Here is a 22,268-nt window from a genome sequence, read left to right as displayed (position 1 = left end):
ATATCATGAGAAATTTGCATTTTCTTTTTTTAAAAATATGACTTTGTTCTTCATAATTGTTATAGTTTTCAAATGTACCCCTCCTCCCCAATCAAAACCAAACTTCTTTCATGAAAATGAATTGCAAGCTACTGGACCCCTTTTCCCTTCTATTAACCTGACTGTTAAGGCAAAAAGACATTAGGAATAGTACAATTTAAAAATTTTGATATATGAAATCAAAGTTGAAAAGAGGCTTTGCTTACGTACAATCAGAACAATGGATCACCCTTCAGAAAAATCATCCCTAACCTTTACAAAGATGTTTTTGATGCATAAGGAGATTTAAATAGTCCCCACAGCTTGCAGCCTTGTATTGCTAGGTTCAATGTTCTGAACTATGAGGTCATTTTTGAGCCTCTAATGTTTCAGGCTACCACAAGCCCCAGCTAATTTTCAGGTGTTTCCAAGATCAGGGCTTATGTCAAAAGTTGCACGTGAGTTAACTATTCTCCATACCCCCAATCTCTCACATCGATCTTGCCCGTTTGTCACTATTGATTTGATATATTTAATCTTCTCTAACCCAGGGGATAAATGGTAGAACAGGAATGAGTTTTTACTTAAGTTCTCCTTCACGAACCAAATGAGCTGACTTGAGAGGAAATGGGAAGGAGGGAAAGGGAAAAGAAGGAAAGAAGAGTGCTGATTCTACAAAGTGGCTTTAAGGGATGTGAAAGAGAGTAAAAGTTAACACCTCCTTGTGCTTTCTTTGTTTTCAGAAAGGTAATTCCTTTTGCACATCATTAATGTGACAGTAGAAACTAGTTATGCTCAGATATGGCAGATCTCAGTTCTGATCTCAAAGTGGCCGAGGTGTTGAGGGTATGAGTGAAGGTGCAATAAATTAGTATCAACCGGCACATTGTTTATATACAATGAAAACAAAAATTTTCTCATTGACTTTCAAACAAGACTTTTCCTTTTTTGTTGTTTTTTACAAAGGCTCGAAAGTAAAAAGCAGTTTAAATGCACATTTGTAATCTGCAACAACTGTACCAAACCCTGCATAGAGTCCTTAAGGATTAAGCAAGAGTAGAGAGAGTAGACCTAAGAAATGGTCCATTTGTTTTAGTGCTTGCCCTGGGAGTCGTTCTATTAACTTAAACATAACGTAACATAAAGGTGTCTGCTTGAGGACCGGCTTTCTTTAGAGCATCAGCGGAAATACTAAAATTCGCTGCTATCAGGGCCTTCTCTAGCTCCTCTACCTAATACTGAACATGTTGTGACTTTATGAAAATTATCATACCAGGCTTGGAACTGGATGCAAATTAGCATTATTTTTTATGTGTTAAGAGTGGGGTAATGTATTCCTGAGTAAATGCCTATCTATATCTACAGAGAAACCTGCCCGTTTAGGCATCTGGTGTTTGGATGTTACATTTAGGCAAAAACTTTAAATTTACCTAAGGCAAAGCCCCTTGTAAGCTGTAAGGAAAACAAACAAATTTCTATAAATGCAGCTTGGGCCAAACATAAGCGGTGACTTTAGAGACAGAGTCTAAGTCATGGTAATGTTTGCAAAGACAAACTAGTTCTGTATAATGAGATTATTGACCCTCACTGTTTCAGAGCAGTTTTAAACATGAGGGTGAGGTTCTGAATCTCAGCCTGCACCGTTAGCTAGAGAAACCAGGGCTGATCTATAAACAGCCACCATTACAGGCTCATGGGAACACTCCTCATAATGGGAGCCATTATAATTTTGGTCAGGCACACAAAATAAGGTAACCTGTATCTAACGTCTATTTATCGCTGGACTTACATTTGCAAATGAAAGCCACTAATTAGCTATTTTTGAAAACTGAGCTGGCTTTCTATTTCTCATGTAATAGCCTGTGAATACATGTGTCCTAGACTTCAAAATGCACACGAGGAAAGGAAAGAGGTAGAAAGCTTTCTCCAAGGCCGGCTTTTTTAGCAAAATGAGAAGCAATTACATGACATTTCGCTAAAAATTCTTGACCCAATAAAGTACTGAAGCCCGCATGCCGAGTCCTCTTTCATAAGAAAGAGCAACAGAGAAAAGAAAGGTCACGGACCATATTGTGATTCTTTTACAGCTGTTGGAGACAGACAGTATGATGCAGTAGCTTGATTTGAATTAAGCCAAACAATATGAAAAGCATCAAGGCTGGCAAGCAAAGCAATAAAGCCTCACAGAATTTAATCTACCTTGAAGGTGGGACTACTTTTTGTATTGAGAGCAGTGCACCAGGACAGAAATGAGTCTTATAATGCAATGACTTGTTAATAGCCTTAAGATCACAATATATAAATAGGATACGTTGATCAAAAAGGCAGTTCTGCCTCTGCTATTACAGTATGACCGATATTTCTTTACAGGTTACTTCATTGATTATAAATAGACCACGTCAATGGCAAATGTACAATAGGGGAAGCATAACCCATTATGAGGTAATGGATATTGCTAGTGGTTGCTTCATTACCTTCACTGGATGAGTGGCTGGTTTTTCCTTGTACAAACGCTGCCCTTTAGACAAAATCTCTTCAACATCCGGCTGTTTAGCTTGAACTGCTACTTCAGTTTCCTGGGGAAAGAACACATACAGTGCAGATTAACTTCACAGTTAGCAATAAAATTACTAAATTTAACTATATACCCTTGGAGACTCCACATGTATTGCAGATCAATTCCTGCATGGTACACAGGGGCATGAAAAAGTAGCTTTTAGTACAGAGAAAAGAAGTAGAGGTCTTTGTGAAATACATTAAAGTTTGAAAAATGTATCCACAATCTTCTTAAATTATATTGTAATACTACTATACAGAAACACAGACATTAACTTTCTATTTGTCAGACACTTAAAATGCAATAATGAAAAGTATGATTTATAAATAGGATTAATATAATTGTTAGCATCAATAATCTCAGTAATCCTAATGTTCAGTTTGCTTCACAAAGTTCTTATTTAACAGGATTCTCTTTGGGACTTTGGATGCAAGATTTGTTTTGAAAAAGAAACCAAATAATTTTTTCCACATCACTGTCAAAATTATTAAGTTTCTTTCCAAAGAACAAACACATAAAGCACAGTATCAAGGCTTATTAATTATTAAGCAGTCAGATGAAATAAACCTGAGAAATGATTAAATCATTTTAAGAAACTTGTTTTTCCTTAGTTGGAGAAGACTGAAGTATGACTAAAAAAAATAAAAAAAGAAAAAAGAAATAAAAACAACTCCCTCGAAACCTTTTCAGATATATGAATATAAAGTGCTTTGTTACTGGCTGCTGTCTAGATCTCTTGAAGAGAGAACAAAAGAAATGTGCATAAATTGAAGCTGAAGGAAGTGAAGTTAAATATTACAGAAGACTTTTTGGACAGAACACTTGTTAAACACTAGGATGGAGTATTGATTAATCAATGTCAGGCGTCAGTCAGGGCCTGGGCAATCTTCCCCAGATAGCAACTCCTGATTAACCTGTATCTCTCTTCCTCCCTCTCCTATCCTGTAGCCTCCCAGGACTGCTGCGTGTATGTGTCTTCATGACACTGTTTCCTTTATATACTGTGTTTGTGCCTGTCCTCTCTTAGCCCATCAGAGTTGGAAGTCCTCTGATCCCATTTATGATTATTACTATAATCATAAATGGCATAGTAGGGTGTCTTGCAACTTATGGGTGCTCAGCACAAGCTCTTGAGAGGGGTTATTTCTTCAGTTCTTATTACAATAAATACCAGTGGGAGGAAGGCACTTTGGTTCAAAGTATCCATAATATTAAGACTAACCCTGTGCCTTAAAGGGTACGTGTGCAAGACACACACCAACTTTAGGGGCAATAATTATGGAAGAAGCAAATCTAAAATTATAAGTGTTAATTCATTTGCTAGGATAAAAAACTCTAAAAGTGATTTAAAAACTGTTGTAAAATTTTAACAGGGTCAAATTCTGAGTGTACTTTGTAAAGGTTGGGCATTCCTTCCTTTAAAATTATTTATAAGAGCACTCAGTGTAAATTCTATACCTTCAGAAAAATGACCACAAATAGTTAATAATTTTACCAATGTTTCACGTATGCAGCCAAATAATTAACACTAACAGCTTTGTCTCCCTGCCCCAGTCTTCAATTGCAGATAAATAATTGCAAAGATTGGAAAGAATGGTGGTAATTCAGGAGGCACTGGCAAATAGACAGGGTTAGGAGATCGCATTTGATATCACAAGGAATTCCTTTAGGAAATGAACATACAAATCTTAATTCAGGAAATTTTCATTGGCAAATGAACAGAAACAACGAGAAGGCTGACATTAAGGAAGCCCAGATATTCACTTAGAGCTTTGAATTCTAAGCAGGCGCTTGCTAGATGGACTGAGGAAAAGGTGGCAAGCCATGTGAAATGTCTGTGTTTTACATTTGTAGGAAGTGAAATATTCCTTCAGGCCACCAAATTAGCCCTAGATTTAGTCCTCTGATGAATGAGCATTGCAAAGTCACATCATTTCCCTTTATATAAATGTTTCCTATTAGCATGTCCTTCTATCACCATGACTGTCATTTCTTCATTCTTCAATGAAATAACAGAGTTTAAGTACCTGGATGGGATTTACATTTGGTTCTACAGAAATAGAGCTTTGGGTGAGAGAAGTCAAGATCATCTCTAAATTCTTTGTGGTTACTTCTCCTTGGCACTTTTTTGGAGAACTAGACCTCTAATTACATACATCTTTGAAAAATGACTATAGAAAGACCATTTTGAAGGTAAATTTCTATAATTTACCTCACTATATTTGCAGTATGAATTTATCAGTTAAAAAGATAGGTCAGTTAGTTATTCAGGGTCAAATATTATTGCTTGATGGATGAACTGTAGTATAGCCAATTAAATTCAATTAAATATTCTCTAGTATATTTTTGCTTAGTGTGAATAAATACCCTATAAGAAACTAATAATCATCCTGAAAAAATGGAAGCATGAATAAAATAAATTTTTAAATTTTTAAATTAAAACTTTACATGGAAAAATTGAAAAACAAAGCAAAACAAACAACAACAAAACCCAGCCAAACAGAATGACTGTGCAAAGTTAAGAAAATGCTGCTGAAATCCTTAACGATGCTGAAAATACTAACAAATTGCTATAATTATATTAACTACTATAGTAATATTAACAAACTAGAGTTCTAAAAGTTTATTATGTGTCAAACACCGCATGTTTCATACAACTTTTTCCCTTACACACTCCTACGGAAAGAGTATTATCTGATTTTACAGATGCTGAAACTGAGGGATATTTGGTCAGTTTGTCCGAGACAACATAGCTTGCAAATAAATGGTAGAGTTGAGATTATAACCAGAAAGTGCGTGCCTCTAAACCTCTACTTCATCCCTTACTCTGCTGTATACTACATATTTGTGCACGTACTAAAACTGGCAAATTTCTCAATATCATGTTAATTTTTTCTCCTCTTTAACTCCAATATATTCTATAATGTCCTTCCAGAGTGTAATTGAGAGAAAATCCTGTCTCTTTCCACAGAAAAGGAAATAAATTCTTACATAGCCTTTAAAATGCTCCAAGGGTGTCTTTTTATGGGTTTATGATTGCCAGACTGATGATATCCAGGTCAGAGAATTGGTCTGAGTAACCCTTTTTCTCTCATAAATGGCCTTACATCTTTATATGATTTAAGATAAGGTGAAGGAGGTCACTACTAAAATGGAAACAGAGCTAATTACAGTGGCCAGTTTTTGTATGTAGAAAGTGTTCAACTTCAAAGAATATTCAGACAAGAAAGTCTTCATGGAATTTCAAACAAAAAATCTTACTTCTAATAATAGAACATTTCAATTTAGGTTTTTTTCCCTGTCTTATTCTTAATATGTACTCTGAGATGTAAGATTGTACATCAGCGGTTAAGACCTTTATAATGTGACTAGTTTTATTTTCATCATAGTATTGACAGTTCACTACAATCTCATGCATAATTTTAAGAAAATAATTTTGTATTAATTAGGTAATAGGGAGTAAGGTTTCATTAATACTCACTAAAAGAATAACACAGTGTATTTTTAAATCCAACCCAGATAGGTTTTTGAAATGAAGTAACTCTCTAAGCATCTCCAGTCTTATTTATTTTTTATTAAATAGCATTACTAATATTGGGGAGTTGCTGGTCTGACAAGCAATGAAGTAATAGTGATAAAAACAGAATAAACATCTTTGAGGGTGAAAGTAGCAATTCATATGTAAATTAATATGTACTTGCATTTTCTAAGAATTGATTCATTGAATATATTTCTAATTCAATATTAGGCTGAGGTTGTGCATATGTTTTTTTTTTTTTCATTAGAAATTTGATGCTCCTAAGGATAGTATAATGGAGATACATTTTGCTTTGTTTTCCTTTCTGATTTTAAATTTACATTTCTGCCATTTTACTTATTGCTAACCTTAGAAAATGCGAATATATATGTATATATGTGTGTGTGCATATATCTGTGTATATATATATATGTGTACATATATATCACAATATAAGGAGGAAATAAACAGCCTTTTCATGTATGTTTCAACATTTGTTCATTCATTCATTTGATAAACATTTATTGAATATTTACTCTATTTCAAAGTCTTGTTTAGCAACTGCAAATACTGAGGCATAAAGTAGTCCCTTGTGAAGGATATAAACACTCTCATGTTAAACTTAGAGTAAAACAGGTATAATGTCCAGCAAAGCACAGTGTACAATGGGGCACATAGAAAGAACTGATCAGTTCAATGTTTGAGAGACAACAAGAGGATAGGGACAAGCCTCATGGAGAAGAAAGGCTTGAATGAAGGCTTGGAACAGAAGCAGCTCATGTACCTGGTTGACAAAAGGATAGATGATAGAAAGTTTTGCAAGAGTGAGTCTGGAGTATGAAAGACAGAAACCAGAGGCAGCATGGAGATCCCATGTAGGGGAATGGTAAGAAATGGTACAGAAGTAGAAGAGGAACCAGAGGAAAAAGGAATCTTTCACACCATGAGTCCTAACCCCCAGGCTATGGACCGGCACCAGTCTATGGCCTTTTAGAAACTGGGCCACACATCAGGAGGTGAGTTGCGGGAGAGCGAAAGAAGCTTCATCTGTATTTGCAGCTGCTCCCCAGTGCTAGCATCACTACCTCTGCTCCACCTCAGATCATCAGGCATTAGATTCTCATAGGAGCACCACACAATGACAAATCAATGTTTTAAAAATGGATATATATGAATATACGAACAGAGAGATACAAGATTTACCCTTAATGCATCGTTTTCCATTCATCTCTGAATAAGATATGTATACTGCTACTAAAAACAAAGAAATTCAAGATAAATATGACAACTTTTTCCTTAGCAAACATATGTGCCTATTAACTTACTTTCCTGATTTATAAAGAGTATTTCCTCCCATTTGGCTATTTTGTCAGCTATCACGATTGATACTTTTTTTTTTCTATCAAATCTATGATATCATGGATTGTAAGGAATAGTATTATTTTATGAACTGCTAAGAAAGTTTTTTTAAAAAAGCAGTTTGAATTTGTAGACACCAATGTGGGATATATCTCAATTTCAGAGATGTTGAAACGTAAAAACACCTAGCATTTTGGAATCAATTAAATTCTAAGGTATTTGTGAATACTGTGACCCATTTATTAGTTATTATTCTTTGATTCTGTAAATATGGCTGCCCTGTGAGTGAATACACTTTCCTCACCATTGACTTTGGGCTTGACCAATGCCTTACTTTGATCAATGGACTATGGGCAGAAGTAACTATATGACAGCTCTGAGCTGGGTCTTTAAAAGTAATTCAAGATTTGCTAGTACCTGTAGTTTCTGTCTTCCACCATGAGTGAATAATAAATAATGTACCATATAGGAACTACACTTTGAGCCTGAGTTCTGGAATGAGGAGACATTTGGAGCAGATCCATAGCCTAGAATGAGAAAACCTGAACTTGACCTGTAGTATAAAGAAAGCTTCAGCTAATCTGTAGACATGTGAGTGAATAATATGTTTATTTTATAAATCACTAGGATTTGAGGATTGTTTGTTACTGCAGCAGGAGCTGACAATTACAACATTATACTGAAACAAATAATCAAACAAACCAAAAATATATGGCTTTTTGGAATGACAAAAACAAAGTAGTCCTTTAAAATAAATGTGCCCCAGTCACATCTATTGACTGCACCATCTCTCATTCCACATACAAACTGTTTGCTAAAAAGGGTAGCAAGAAACGAAAAATGAAATGGAATCAATATTGTGTTCTCTGGCCTAGATTGTCAGGCAGACTCTGACAAATGAAGGCTGATGAATGGAAAAACACAACATTGTGCACTTGAGTTTCTTTCTCTTTCCCCTCATGCTGGGTGACTGTTCTTTTATTTATCTACAATTAGGTTTGCTAGACTACGGCAATGCAGCTCTCCTTCACTGTAACTGCATGCTGCTAAGTACGTGCCAAGCTGACTGACAAAGAATGACAGGTTCTCTCTTTCCATTCTGAGCTATTCAAGGGCAAGATATAATCGAGATATAACTGAGAAGATATAATCTACCAAGGTACATACTTAAAATGTTCAAGGCCAGTAAAAGGGTGGACATAGGTGTGACCATCAAGAAATAAAATTGACACCCAGAAGCCACTCTTAGAGGCCCTCCACTTATAATGAAGGGGTTTCAGTCTTTTGGGTAGCAGAATTCTTTTGGCAAATAAAATGTTACTGAAAAAAAAAAAAAACAACGTATTCATTCATTCAGTAAATACTTACTGAATATAAAAGCACCTCTTCTGTTCTAAACACTGTTTATGTGTTAGATGTATATAACGGAATAAAATAGACAAACTTTTTCTGTTCGTGTGACACTTACACTCTAATGGAGACAATGGGCAGTAAAATAGAAATTATGTTACATCAGAGGGTTAAAAGTGCTAAAGAAAAAAAATATAAAGCATCAGGTGGGGATAGGAGACATTCGTGCGGGGTTTGGGAAGACAGGAGGTGGTATTTGAATAAAGATTAGAAGAAAGTGAGGGAATAAATCAAGCAGCTATCTCAGAGAAGAACAATCCATTCAGAGAAAACAGCAAGTGCAAGGGCCCTGGGGCAGAAGTGTGTCTTACTAATTCAATTAAAAAAATAAGAAAGCTGGGGTGAGCGGAGCCTAGTGAGTAAGGGGAGGGTAGCTGGAAGCAAGCCATAGGGCTTGGGGAGGGTAGAGCAGCTGTGTGAGGACTTTGGCTGTTATTTGAGTGATATTAAGAACCGTAGAAGAATTTTCAGTAGAGAAGAGATGTGAGCCAACTTATTTTTTAAAAGACCGCAGATAGTAGAAAGAGCAGATTCCCAAGGGGGTTAGGTTAAATCTATATCGCTTGGAGGGAAGTACATGTTTGTAGTAACCTGATGCACTTACCCTGAAAATCTTTTTATATACAGTTCTTAAATGAGGACTAAATCTCCCATCTAGTTTAATAGCAACATATGACAGTGCTTTAAGCAGAGTCATTTATTGAAATTGGTGCTTTTACTACATTCCTAAGTCCTTAGTGGTGAAGAATGTGGGCTCTTGAGCCTGGCTATCTAAGCTCCAATTCTGGCATGACTTGCTTATTTGCAAAAGAAATCATACGGCTCATAAATCCTAAAATATAGTCTAAAGCCTTCGCTCTCTAGTCCTTTACAAGAAAAGCTAATCAATCACTGACCTAGAGAAATGGTTAGGTTTGGGATTAGTGACTCTAAAAACTTTCAGGTTCAGAGAAATTACATTGGTAGTTATATTTTACAGATAAAAACATAATAAAACTATTTTGCCTTTTATCTGCTTATATAGATCATAGAGATAGTCAAACAATAATTATACTTTAGAACAGGACTCAATAAACATTTTCTATAATGGGCCAGACAGTGAATATTTTAGGCTTTGTGGGCCATATGGTTCCTGTTATACCTGAATTCTGCCATCGTAGCATGCAAGCAACCACAGGCAATAAACAAATGAGCGTGCCCAATAATATCTTATTTACAAAAAGAGGTAGTGGACAGAATTTGGCCTTTGGACTATAGTTTGCTAACTCCTGCTTTAGTGTATTACAGTGCTGGAAGTAATCAGATTAGGGATAAGAATATCTGGGTTCTAGGTTTATTAATTCATGGCTTGGGACAAGTCTCTTAAATTCTCTGAGTTTTATTATCTTTAATTATAAAATGAATAAAAATGATGGATATTGTGGATAAAGGGTTAACAACATATTTTGCACCTTTTATGAGAATCTGACCTTTGAAGAATCTTCTGGCTGTATTCTCCTTGAAAATATGATAAAGTTGGAATGTCAAATATGTTAGTAGGCAACATTGCTTCTGATAAAAAAAAAATCTGATTGGTAAATTATACCTGGTTTAGAAGTTTTGTGGATAAACTACAAATGTCTAATGGAAAGCCATAATTTTGGGGATCCTTCGAGTATAGTAACTCTTACAACCGAGCATGTAATTTTCACGGATCTTAAAAACTCTATGTTATAAGACATTGGCTCCGGTGGTACATGAGGCTTCCAGGCCAGGGTTGACCCAGCACTTCTATGTGAGTCTCTTTCCTTTGTACCTGAGCTGTCATCTGGGAGTGTGTAGTTGCTGCAGAGAATGGCTCTCGGATAGCCCTGTGATTGCTGCACAGACTGCTGTGCCTTTGAATCCCACTGACGGGAGACGCTTGATGCTTCCTTCCCGGGAAGCTATGTTTCTATTCCTGAATTCTTCTAAGGGAATTTGACACTGAATGTGAATACTGGTAATCTTGCTCACTTTCACCTAAGAAGAGTCTCAGATGGGCTTTACAATAGTAATAGTAATAAAAGGCCTACAATGTATTTCCACAGATTAACTGCTTTAAAAGTGGGACACATTTTATAAATGATGGTGTGTCAGGGTCTAATTGGCAGCATTTTTTTCTTAGTGACAGATAAAATAATGATATATATTCTAATTAATGGTATCTTAGAAATGGTGAAATATGGTATGTGACCAGGATATTCATAGCAGGTTGGGATCTAATAATTTAGTATATGCAAAGATAATACTAACTGCTACCATCTATTGAGAACTTACTAAGTATAAATATCCTGCTATGTATTTAATGTAAATCTTAATTATTAATCTCAATCTCTACTGCACAGCCTTTAAGCAAACATTATCATCATTTTTCAGATTAAAGAAAAAAACTAGAGTTATGAGAGGTTAGGGAACTTGCCTCAGACACAAGCTAACAAATGGTAGATGTGAGATTTGAACACTGGTCTGTACAATGCAGATCGTGCTTACTTAATTATTACATTATAGGTTCTATGGATTTGTTTACAAATAACACAAATATATAATTAAGTTTTATTTGATGAATCACAGGGTTTAGAACCAGAACAAAGTAGTTTTAATTAACATGTAATTTTATTTTAAATTAGGGTTTTACAACCTCAGCACTATTGACATTTTGGTTTGGATAATTCTTTTTGTAGGAGGCTGTTCTGTGTGTTGTAGGATATTTTGCAGCATCCCTGGTCATTATCCACGAGATGCCAGTTGCACTTCTTCCTCCCTCAGTTGTGACAACCAAAAATATCTTCAGACATTGACAAATTTGCCTGGAGAATAAAATTACTCCTGGTTGAGAACCACTGAATTATTGAATATATGGACGAATGAATGAAAAATGTCTGTCTTCTCATGATCTACCTGAGCAGTGTACAAAAAACAGTATAATTTAATATAAATACTTTTCTCTTCTTTTTCTTGTATGGAACATTGTTTGCGATGCCATCTGTCTATATGTTTTTTTTTTTTTCAAATGCACTACAATGCACAGTATGACTCTAAAACCACATTTGAATGTGGTTCTCATGAACTCTAACCATAATGGTATGTTTTAGTTTCTGGCTGAATTATTCCTAAAAACACTGCTTTATATATCCCAAAGGGATTAAGAGAAACTGTGGATTCTATAAAATAGAGATGCATAGATAACAGAAAGTAATTTCACCATGTCACTGAATAATCTTTTTCTAGCTGTGCTCATTCACTTTGGCCAGTAATATTTGCATAATTTTAAACAGATATACAGAACTAAGTCATTAGGTAACTGGAAGTAGTACTTAAAGTCTTGATAGAGAGTATTTATTTAACAATGTGAGTATTACTAAACACTAGAAGTTTCTCTTGTAAATATAAAACAGCAAGTAGAGTAATTTTCATTAAAAGCAAAGAGCAATTCATTTCTGACTTCATGATTGACACACTCCAAATAAATTTAAAGATGCTTTGCTTTTTTACTATTAAATGCTGTACCAAAATTATAGTCATTATCTAAACAACACTTTCTAAATTCTTCCATAACTTGTAAACTCAAGCAATCAAATGGATACCAAATTAAACTTGAGTTAAAAACAAAAACATCCAAGGTTTCTCTTTTGAATAGCTTTTCCTTAAACACCTATTGAATACAAAGTGAACATGAGGGTTTCTGAAATCAAGGGAAAAGAATGTATGATGAAATATAGCTCTTTCTTTGGTTCACATAACATGTCAGTCTTCATCTTGGGTCTCAGGTCTTCATCTAGCCTGTCGTATTTAATTTTTATACTCTTGTAACTCTATAATTTTTACCATTGCAGCTAAGTGAACATTTTCATTGGTCTTCTGTAAAGTCAATAAAAAGGTTTTGGATAAGGAATTATAGACCTCTATTTTAGGTGCATATAACTTCTAAAATCCAGAATATACAGAGAATTCATATTAATTTATATAAAAAAAGCAAATAATCCAATAGAAATTGGGCAAATTATCCGAAGAGGCAACTCATAGAAGAAAAAAATCTGAATGATCAATGAAAATGAAAATCCGTTCAACCAGGGACATGCAAATTAAAATAACAAATCCATGCCATTTCTTGTTGCTAGTGGAATGTAATTTACAATATATAATAAAGATGTGACTACTCTAATGAGTCAGCAATTCTCCTTCTAGTTATTATCAAATGGATTTATGAGAAGATCTATAAAAAAATGTTCTTTCAGCATTGTTAACATTAGTAAAAATCTGGAAACAACTTAATGTTCCTTCACTCTTAATCTCAACCCTATTGATTCTTTTATTCCTATTTAAATCAGAAATACTTTTAACAGATAATTTCTCTAAAGCCACTTTAAATTATTGTTCTTATATTGTAGGTCCAAAATTCTATCCAAATTAAATATAAGCAATGTTAGTGCTTCTATTCATAACTGACTCATTGAAGAATTAAAAATAATAAAAGAATACTGTCTCTATCCTCTGACTGCAGATATAATGGAATATACAGTATAATGTCTCAGATAACATCTGTGTAGTTTGAAGTGAAGCACAGGAGTATGTGTGCATAATTTTGTATTTGTGTTATCTCTCCACTTATGTAAATCACTAATACTTATTACCATGCTAATACTAGAAGATATACTGTAATAAATATTATAATGAATTATTAATATTGTGCTTCTTATCTCCTATTTCATCAAATAATTTAAGACAAAGTTGTCTATCTATATTTTCTCTACATGTTATTCACAAAAGTTCTTTTAAAAATCTTAAACATTAAAAGTATGCACACATGGTTTTATAATTTCATGGGTCAATTTTTAGTTATATCCTACACATTCTTGTCAGTTCTTTCATATTTTGCCTTTTGAATGCTTAATAGAATTAATTTTAAAAAATCAATCTCATTTTAATGACTTCCATGTTATATAATGTTATTATAAAAGCATTTTGAGCTTTTTAAACCTTAAAATTAAAACTATTATTAAAATAGTCCAAGTTAAATATTATGGCTGTTTTTATTAACTATATACTTAGTGCCTTCTTATGATCAGTAATTACTGAATATTCATTATGTCTAAAAGTGGCAACCAAGTAATCAGAAGTTGGAAGCTATGGCTTCAGAAATACTGGGCATGCAAACTCTAAGTTTTTAATATATGTTGTTTTAGAAATAGAGCAAATTAAATGCATTTACGATGGGTGATAAGTAGTTAAATTTACAACTAAGGTGTTTCTTTTTCAAAATATATATCAGAAATATATTGAAGTATTTGATATCCTCCACAATATGTATAATTTCATATATTATGTATACATATTTTCCAATATGTGAATGAATGAGTTTAGTCACACTAATGCTATTGCTCAAAGGAGAGCCAGAAAGAATGAGAGAAAGATGCGACAAGGAGAACAGCAGATATGTGGCAATTTGGAAGTATTTGGAACACAAAGGTAATTATTAAGTTGAGTACAATGGATTAAAGTAATAACATCAGCTAATTTTGTCTATTAGATAATAGGAGTACTTATATTATACAACATAGAATTGTATTTGTTAATTAGATTTATAATATACTTATTTTCAATGACAAAGAAATTAATATAATAAGTAAAATCTCAGGATACAAAACTGTATATTTAAGAGGAAATATTGCTATGGCATTTTTAAGCAAATTTAGTGCACAAAGTTTGGTTATGTCTTCTCTGGGAAGAATTGTGTGACTTGTGATATGTTTCCCACTAATAAAATCTAGGTTTATTCTGAATTTAAATATTACAAGTAGTTCTTAAAACTTTATCTTTATAACACTATAGAGTTTCATTAGAGATATTCATCTTTAAATTATTTCCACCAATCATTTTGGTACATTTTTTAACTCTCAAATATAAACAGAAGTTTAAATGAATATAAGTTTATGAGATGGAAGTTAAACAGTAAAATAGCTTTACTTAAAATAAGTATCCCCTAAAGTGTTTTTTTAGTGTTAAATAATTTTTTCTATGTATTTGTCTTCTCATCTCCTTTTAAAATAAAATCATAAAGATTATGGCCATAGCTTCTCTTGCTTTTGTTTCTCCCACAATGTTTTATCTGTAATGCCAAATCCATACCCCTACCCCTTCCAAAAGTATTGAGGGGCTTTATGTTACTATAAATTTTTGGTAGTCATCCTTATCCATAATGGTAGTCATACTTACTTTTAAAGGTATCATAATTATGTATTTAGAATTTTAACTGTTCTTCAGTAGTAATGCAGAGATTTAAGGATTCTTTTAGCAACCAATGTAGTTAGTTTAGTGATACGTTTCCTGATGAAAATACAAGTTCACAGCCACAAAGTCAGTAGGGTAGACACTCGTTAGGTAGACAAGGGGTACTGCTGAAGAGACCAGAGTTTCAAGAAGAGTATAGAGACCTGAATGGGGACCTTAAGTCATGTATGCCATATAATTTTCCCTCCCCTGTCAATCCAGATGTCATCCTAGAGAAGAGCAGGAAGAGAGCAAAGAAATCTGAAAGAGTGACCATTTATCCAAGAGATACCAACTCATATAAAGAGACTGGTAAAATTGTTTTAGAGTAAGTTTTTTTTTTGGTCTCGCCACCCAACATGGGGAAGTTTATGATCAGTGAGGAATAAAGAAGTTGCATTTGTGTGAATCAGTATTTGACCCCAAGACATGTCTATACAATTCCTCTTGCATATTTATATTTATGACTATTTGCCTACTTAAGAATTCATGACAGTGTTTCTCAAAGTATAGTTCTCAGACCATCAGTATCACCAGAGAACTGAATTTTAACAAGATCCTCAGCTTATTTTACTCATATTAAAGATTGAGAAGCATGGCTCTAGATAGTATATACTAGAATTGCGAATGTGTAAGTGTTAAACTCAGAATTTTAATTCATTTTCATACTTATGGATTTAACATTTATCTTTCAATAAAATAAATATCTTCATGGGCACGATTTTCTGAGACAGACAAATAAGAAAGATATTCGTATCTTTTTTGAAGTTAAGATTAGAAAAATGGCACTGTTTTGAGTATTCCAAAATGCAAGTGCGCAGTATTACTGAATATATTTGATATCCCAGCCTGGTATTTTTTTTGTCAACACCTATGCCACCAAGGGTGGTAAACTGCAAGTTCAAAACCTTCCTCATTTAACTTCCATTGTTCTACCCTGTATTCTGTTTGCCAATCAAAGTCGCCCCATGAGCAATATAGTTGGGTAAACTAAGTGGTCCATTCAGTCACTTAAACAGAGGTTGTTTGAAAAATATTGGAAGTGTTCCCATCTTTCTTCTACACACGTACTCAGAAAAAGATGGCATCCGTATTCAGGGCAGAGCTTTCTTCTTGAGAAAAATTTAAAAATAATGATAAAATTGCTTCTGATGTTCTCATATAATGTACTCCAAAGTATTATTATATAAACTTGCTTTTTACTTAGAGATCTTGGCAGATCTCTAAGTAAAAATGAAAACTGCAGTACAGTCAAAGCATGATTTCAAGAAAGTATAAAAAAATTGAGGGTGACAAAACGGCTTTTTAATCTATTTGGAGCAATAGAATGATCAAGGAAAGGAAAGGTCTGCTTTTGAAGATGATGTAATATTGGTGAATGAAAAATAAAAGTGGGAACTCTTTAATTCCTATTGGATTTGTTTCTTGTATGTCAAGAGGAATGATATTCTGATTGCAAAAAAAATAAAACAAATAGCAATGAGAGAGAACTGATGCCAAAATGGGTAAAAAGATTAGGCAGTCCCCAGCTGCTCAGAATTAACTCTCTTGATCTAGATAAATTACATCCCAGGACACTAATAAAACTGGCAAATCAAATGGCAAACCACCATGGGTGGTCTGGAAAATTGGAAAAGTGCAGTTTTGATTTTCAAAAGAAAAAATTAGGTGTGGGAATGACATTTTAAGCTTCCAAAAAGTTATTTAAGACTTGGCTAGAAAATGCAATGCAGGGAGAAGGCACAAGCCTTCTTCAGTTAATGAAGTATTTTGAAAGAATGGAAGTCAGCTAATATAGGTGGTTTGAAAAGACGAACTCTGTCATAGCCATTATATATTATTAGAGTGATAGAAAAAGAAAGTAAATATTTACATATCTGTTCCAAAATTTTAAAAATTAAATCTGTACTTACTCTAAATTTGTCATCACATCGAGTTTTTGTATAGGATTGTTTGCTAAGAAGGGCAAAGACCATTCCTATGCAATTCAAAGGTTTGTTTTAATATTTTCAGACGAGATTTTATTTGTAATAAGAAACATTCATTAGAACACTTGTAAATAAACATTTTTGCTTCCAGTTTCAGACTGTTTTTGTCTGAGTAAGAAAACGCCAATAACCTAATAGAAACAAAGAATTGGCAATGAATTTAACAAATAGTGCACAGAAAAGGAAATACAAGTGATTCTGAAACACTTTTTGATCCTGAAAAAACTCACTCTCACTCAAAAGAAGAATGAAAATTAAAATTACAATGAGATGTCTTTTTTCTTCTTGCTTAGTGGAGATCAAAAAGGTTGATGACACACTCACTGAGCTGGCAAAAGTGTGGAGAAAAAATAATCTTCATATTATTGATGGGACTGCTTCAATGAAGAGCAATTTGGCCATATTTACTAAAATAACAAATGCCTTTTTGACCCAATCATTTTACTTGTAGGAACTTATTTTGTCAATATACTTGTGATGTGTGAAATGACATGAACATAAAGTTATATGTTGTCATATTGTAGCAGGAACAAAAATTGAGAACAAACTAAATGTTCATTAATTAGAACTTGGTTAAATGAATTACGATACATCCTTAAAATACAATAGTATGCAACTGTAAAAATGAGAACACTATTAAAGTGCCATTATATAAAATAATTGTTAGTATACATCACTAGAGAAAAAAAGCAGTGCAGAAACAATGTTTATACTATTCTATCATCTTTTCTTTTTCTTTTAGAGAAGACCAGAAAAGGAAAGAATCATAGATAAACACACACACACACACTCACATCCTATCCTTGGAGAGCTATTGAAAAAATTGATAACCTTGAAAACCTATGGGGAGAGAAACTGGGTGGCAGAAAGCTAAAGGAGTCCATCATCACCAAGCCAATATTACAGGGAATGTTGGAGAAACTTCTTTAAGAAGAAAAAATATGTATCAAAAAGATGAATACTAAAATGGCAATAACTACATATCAATCAACAAGTACTTCAAATGAAAAAGAATTAAATGCCCCGATTGGAAATAGCACGGCTGAATGGATAAGAAAACAAGACTCTTACATATGCTGCCTACCAGATACTCGCTTCGGATTGAAAGATACACACAGACCAAAAGTAAAGAGATGGAAAAAGATGTTTCCTGAAAATGGAAATGAAAAAAAAAATCTGGTGTAGTAATACTTACACCAGATGAAATAGACTTTAAAACAAAGGCTATAACAAAAGATAAGGAAGGACCCAGTTATCCCACTTCCAGGTATTCATCCAAAGAAACCCAAAATACTACTCTGAAGGACATGTGAACCCATATGTTCATTGCAGTATTATTTATAGTAGCCAAGATATAAAGACAACCTGGGTGTCCATTAATGGATGAATGGATAAAGAAGTGGTACATATATGCAATGGAATATTAATCAGCCATAAAAATAAATAAACAAACAAATAAATGACATCTTTACACCTGCAACAACATGAATGGACATAGAGGTTATTGTGCTGAGTAGAGTAAGTCAGATAAAGATAAATGCCATATGATTTCACTTACATGTGGCATCTAAAGAACAAACTAAATAAATAAAACGGAAACAAACTCATGGATACAGAGAACATTTTGAGGTTTTCAGATGGGGGGGTTGGGGGTGGGTGAAAAAGGGGAGAGGATTAAGAAGTACAAATTGGTAGTTACAAAATAGTCATGGAGATGGTAAAGTGGGGCATAAGGAATATAGTCAATAATACTGTAATAACTATGTACAGTGTCAGATGGGTACGGGATTTATCGGGGAAATCACTTTGTAGGTTATATAAATGAATAGTCACTTTTGTACATCTGAAACTAATATAATATTGTACGGCAACTATAATTGAAAATAAAAAAAATAAAAAATTAGAAAAATAAAATCTAAACAAAAACAAATTTGACAAGATAGTACTTACCCATCCTATATGCAATATAATGTGATAATTTGTACTGTGTTCTATGTACCCTATACTATCTTATTCTATTTCATTTTACCTATTACATTGATTTCATAACTCATTAGTAGGTCACCAGCAACAACCTGAAAAACAGTTCTTTAAATTATTTCCACCTCTTCATCCTCATTACCAAAGTCCTCACCTAGTCCTCACCTGCTTCTCCTCAAGTACCTTGGTAATCTCCTGACTACATTCTCTTTTTTGGTACTACATTCCTCAAATTTGGAAGTTTGCCAGTCACCTCTCTTCATTGATACCCACATCTCTCAAAGGCAATGTCTAAGCTCCTTAAAGGGGCATCAAACCTCACCAAAACTGAGCTACGCTTTGTCATCACTGAATATATTTTTCTTTCCACACTTCATGTCATTAATCACTCCTGTATCTGTTCTTCCGTATCTGGAACCCTTTTCCATTCCATTCCATACATTTCACTTTATCAATTCCCACTCAACTTTTAAAGACCAAGTTCAGGCATCATATCCTCTAGAGAGCTTTCTTGAGACCAGAGATTTACAAATTTTAGTAAGTAAAAGTGTTTTCTGGAGGGCTTGTTAAAACAGAGATTCTTGAATCTCACTCCCATCTATTCTGATATGGGAGGTCTCTGGAGTAACACAAGGATTTGCATTTCTAACAAACTTCTAGGTGACGCTGCTATTGCTGCTGCTGCTGTAGGACTAGGAATCACACTTTAGTAGCTGTGCTCTAAACAGTACCTTGGCTGGGTTGGGTATCTCTCTTTTGGGCTATCACAGCATCCTACAAGTGTACTCACTACACTGCATTGTAAATGTTTCTGCATTGATTGCATGTAGTACGCTGAGGTATATTTATACATCAACTCACCTCTAAGCAAATTGACACTGAGGGCCACTTAACATAGTAGGGCATTGTAGTTAATTAATAAATAGTTTATTAGATGAATAGAAATTTCATTAGCTTATCCTCATGTCTTTTTCTGCCTAAAGAGGTTGATCAGGGATAAAGGCAAATTAAATTCATGTGCATTTCAGCAATATATTTGATAAAATCTCCATAAAAATGTGGGAAAAATGAAACAATATGAACTGAGTAGGAAATAAAACAATTAGAGCTTGGCAATTAATTGAACATTTGCCAAAGGAAATTGATGGTTGAATTGATGTCAACATAGAGGAAGGTTTCCAGTGACGTACTGAAGGGCTCCATCTTAGGATTCAGTCTACTTAAGAATTTTTTTCACAACATAGATAAAGTTATATAGAAGGCAGATGTATAATATCTGAAGTTGAAAAGAAACAAAGAGATTGTAATACACTGTGTGATAGAATCAGGACCTGAAGATCACCCCCTCTACATCTTTACTACCAACTGAATTGATGGGTTAACACATTTATTAAGGTTTCAAGTAGTTTGAGGTTAAGAAAACGTTTTCTTGGAGGGCAGAAAAAGGGGAAAGGTAGTATGGCAGGCTGTGAGTAGGAGACAGGATCAGTGAAAATGGAGAAACTGAAATCACCAAAGATGAACCAGAAACCATACACCGAGCAGTAACGCTAGCTGCAGATTCTGTCCCCTAGTGGTAGTGGGCTTCTTGTTTGTTCCCTGTTTTGGTCAGGATTGGATCAGAAAATGGGAGGCATTGGATCTAAGCTTCAGGGATCCTGGTGAATAAGCTTGAGTAGGTCCAAGGAAGGAGCCGACAGCCCTACGTCTAATTCCAAAAAAGTAGACTACACCAGGGAAGGATGGAGGAAATGTCAACTAGAAGCAGCAAATGTGAAAAGGAACTGGCAATTTTTGACACTAGTAAGTTAAGTGTGAGTCAACAGTGTAATACAAGTATTGCTGTAGTAGGGAAGTGTGCAATGGTCAAAGGCATGGACTAGGGTGAGATAAACTTGGTGGTGTTATGGTGGCTTAACAAGTGTCCAGCCAGGAACTGTATGGCCCCTCTCCTCATAGAATGCTCGTCTCTCCTAGAATGTCAATCTTCAGACTGGTATATGCCTCTTGAGGTACAGAAAGACTTTTTAAGGAATATGGGGGCATAGATGGTGTTCATGGAATCAGTTTCCAGATTCTCAGCTTCTACAAGAGATTTTTTTCTTGGGTTTGTTCCTTTGGTACACACATCATTCTGATTTCATTTTTTGGTTAATGACAACCATTGTCTAACTTTACAAAATAAAAGCATGCCTCCTCTAATGTATCCCAGGGATGTATTGGACCCCAGACACCTTTATGCCAAATCAAAATACAATCCAAAATATTGATAACTGAAATACTCTTTTAATCAAAGTACCATTAAGCATATACCCATCCATCTCATTAATAGATTCAGTCAATAAAAATCTGAGTATGCTCAATAATTATTTATTGAAAGTTCCTTATATTTAGGTAATTTGGTTATTACTAGGTATATTTAGTATTAATAATTATAAATATAACTCAATCTAAATGATTTAAAAAATACTTAGAGCCTTATAGTCATAGAAAATTGCTTTTAAAAATTGAATTTAAATCCACATAGATATACTTGTCATGCAGAAGTATGATAGAGTGGTTAATAAAAAAAACTTTATAGCATAAATATATATTACATTAAGATATAATTCTTTAGGGAAGTGGAATGGAAATATGATTTAAAGAAGAAAGAGGAATGATATGAAACTTCTATTTATTAAAGATGAGCTTGTTTCATGTAGTTTTAAAGAGATGATGGTCGAGATCATATTGCTATGGTATTTGGATTTCACTGGATACATTCAAAAGAGTAATGTAACAACACTTTTAAATGTCAATATTTACAATATGCCAGGGGAGAAAATAGATGATGACCTTAAAATGTGCAAGAGCATACTCAGTTCTTTAAACTATTATGAGAGTTTTATAAGAGTGCTCTGACTACCACTGTAATGGAGGTTCTTTTGGAGCCCTCTTCCTTGGCATGGCAGAGAAGGAGGAAAAGCACTCTCCTCCCCTTCCTTGTGAAGAAGGGAACTGTAAAAGCCATTCCAGTTTCCTCTTGGCCAAGAAAGTGTTAGTCCTACCTCAACTCTCTGTTCCAGGAATTCTCAATTCAAGAAACTCTTCTCAAGTTTATAATCTTCTCCATATATGGGAAATTTGGTGTTGTCCAAGATGAAAATCTCAT

At 34.0% G+C, this 22,268-nt stretch overlaps 1 protein-coding gene across 1 annotated transcript in view; it reads right to left on the bottom strand.

The window, feature by feature from the left end:
- Nucleotides 1–22,268, bottom strand: part of DMD (dystrophin) — a 1,580,480-nt gene that overhangs the window by 656,492 nt on the left and 901,720 nt on the right. Inside the window, exon 48 of the mRNA XM_006911463.3 lies at nucleotides 2,493–2,594. Within this exon, the coding sequence (XP_006911525.1) occupies nucleotides 2,493–2,594 (102 nt within the window). The remainder of the gene's footprint in view (nucleotides 1–2,492; nucleotides 2,595–22,268) is intronic.

This window comes from Pteropus alecto, unplaced genomic scaffold, assembly GCF_000325575.1.
Source record: "Pteropus alecto unplaced genomic scaffold, ASM32557v1 scaffold414, whole genome shotgun sequence".
NCBI lineage: Eukaryota > Metazoa > Chordata > Mammalia > Chiroptera > Pteropodidae > Pteropus > Pteropus alecto.
This window is presented reverse-complemented; position numbering and strand designations above follow the sequence as displayed.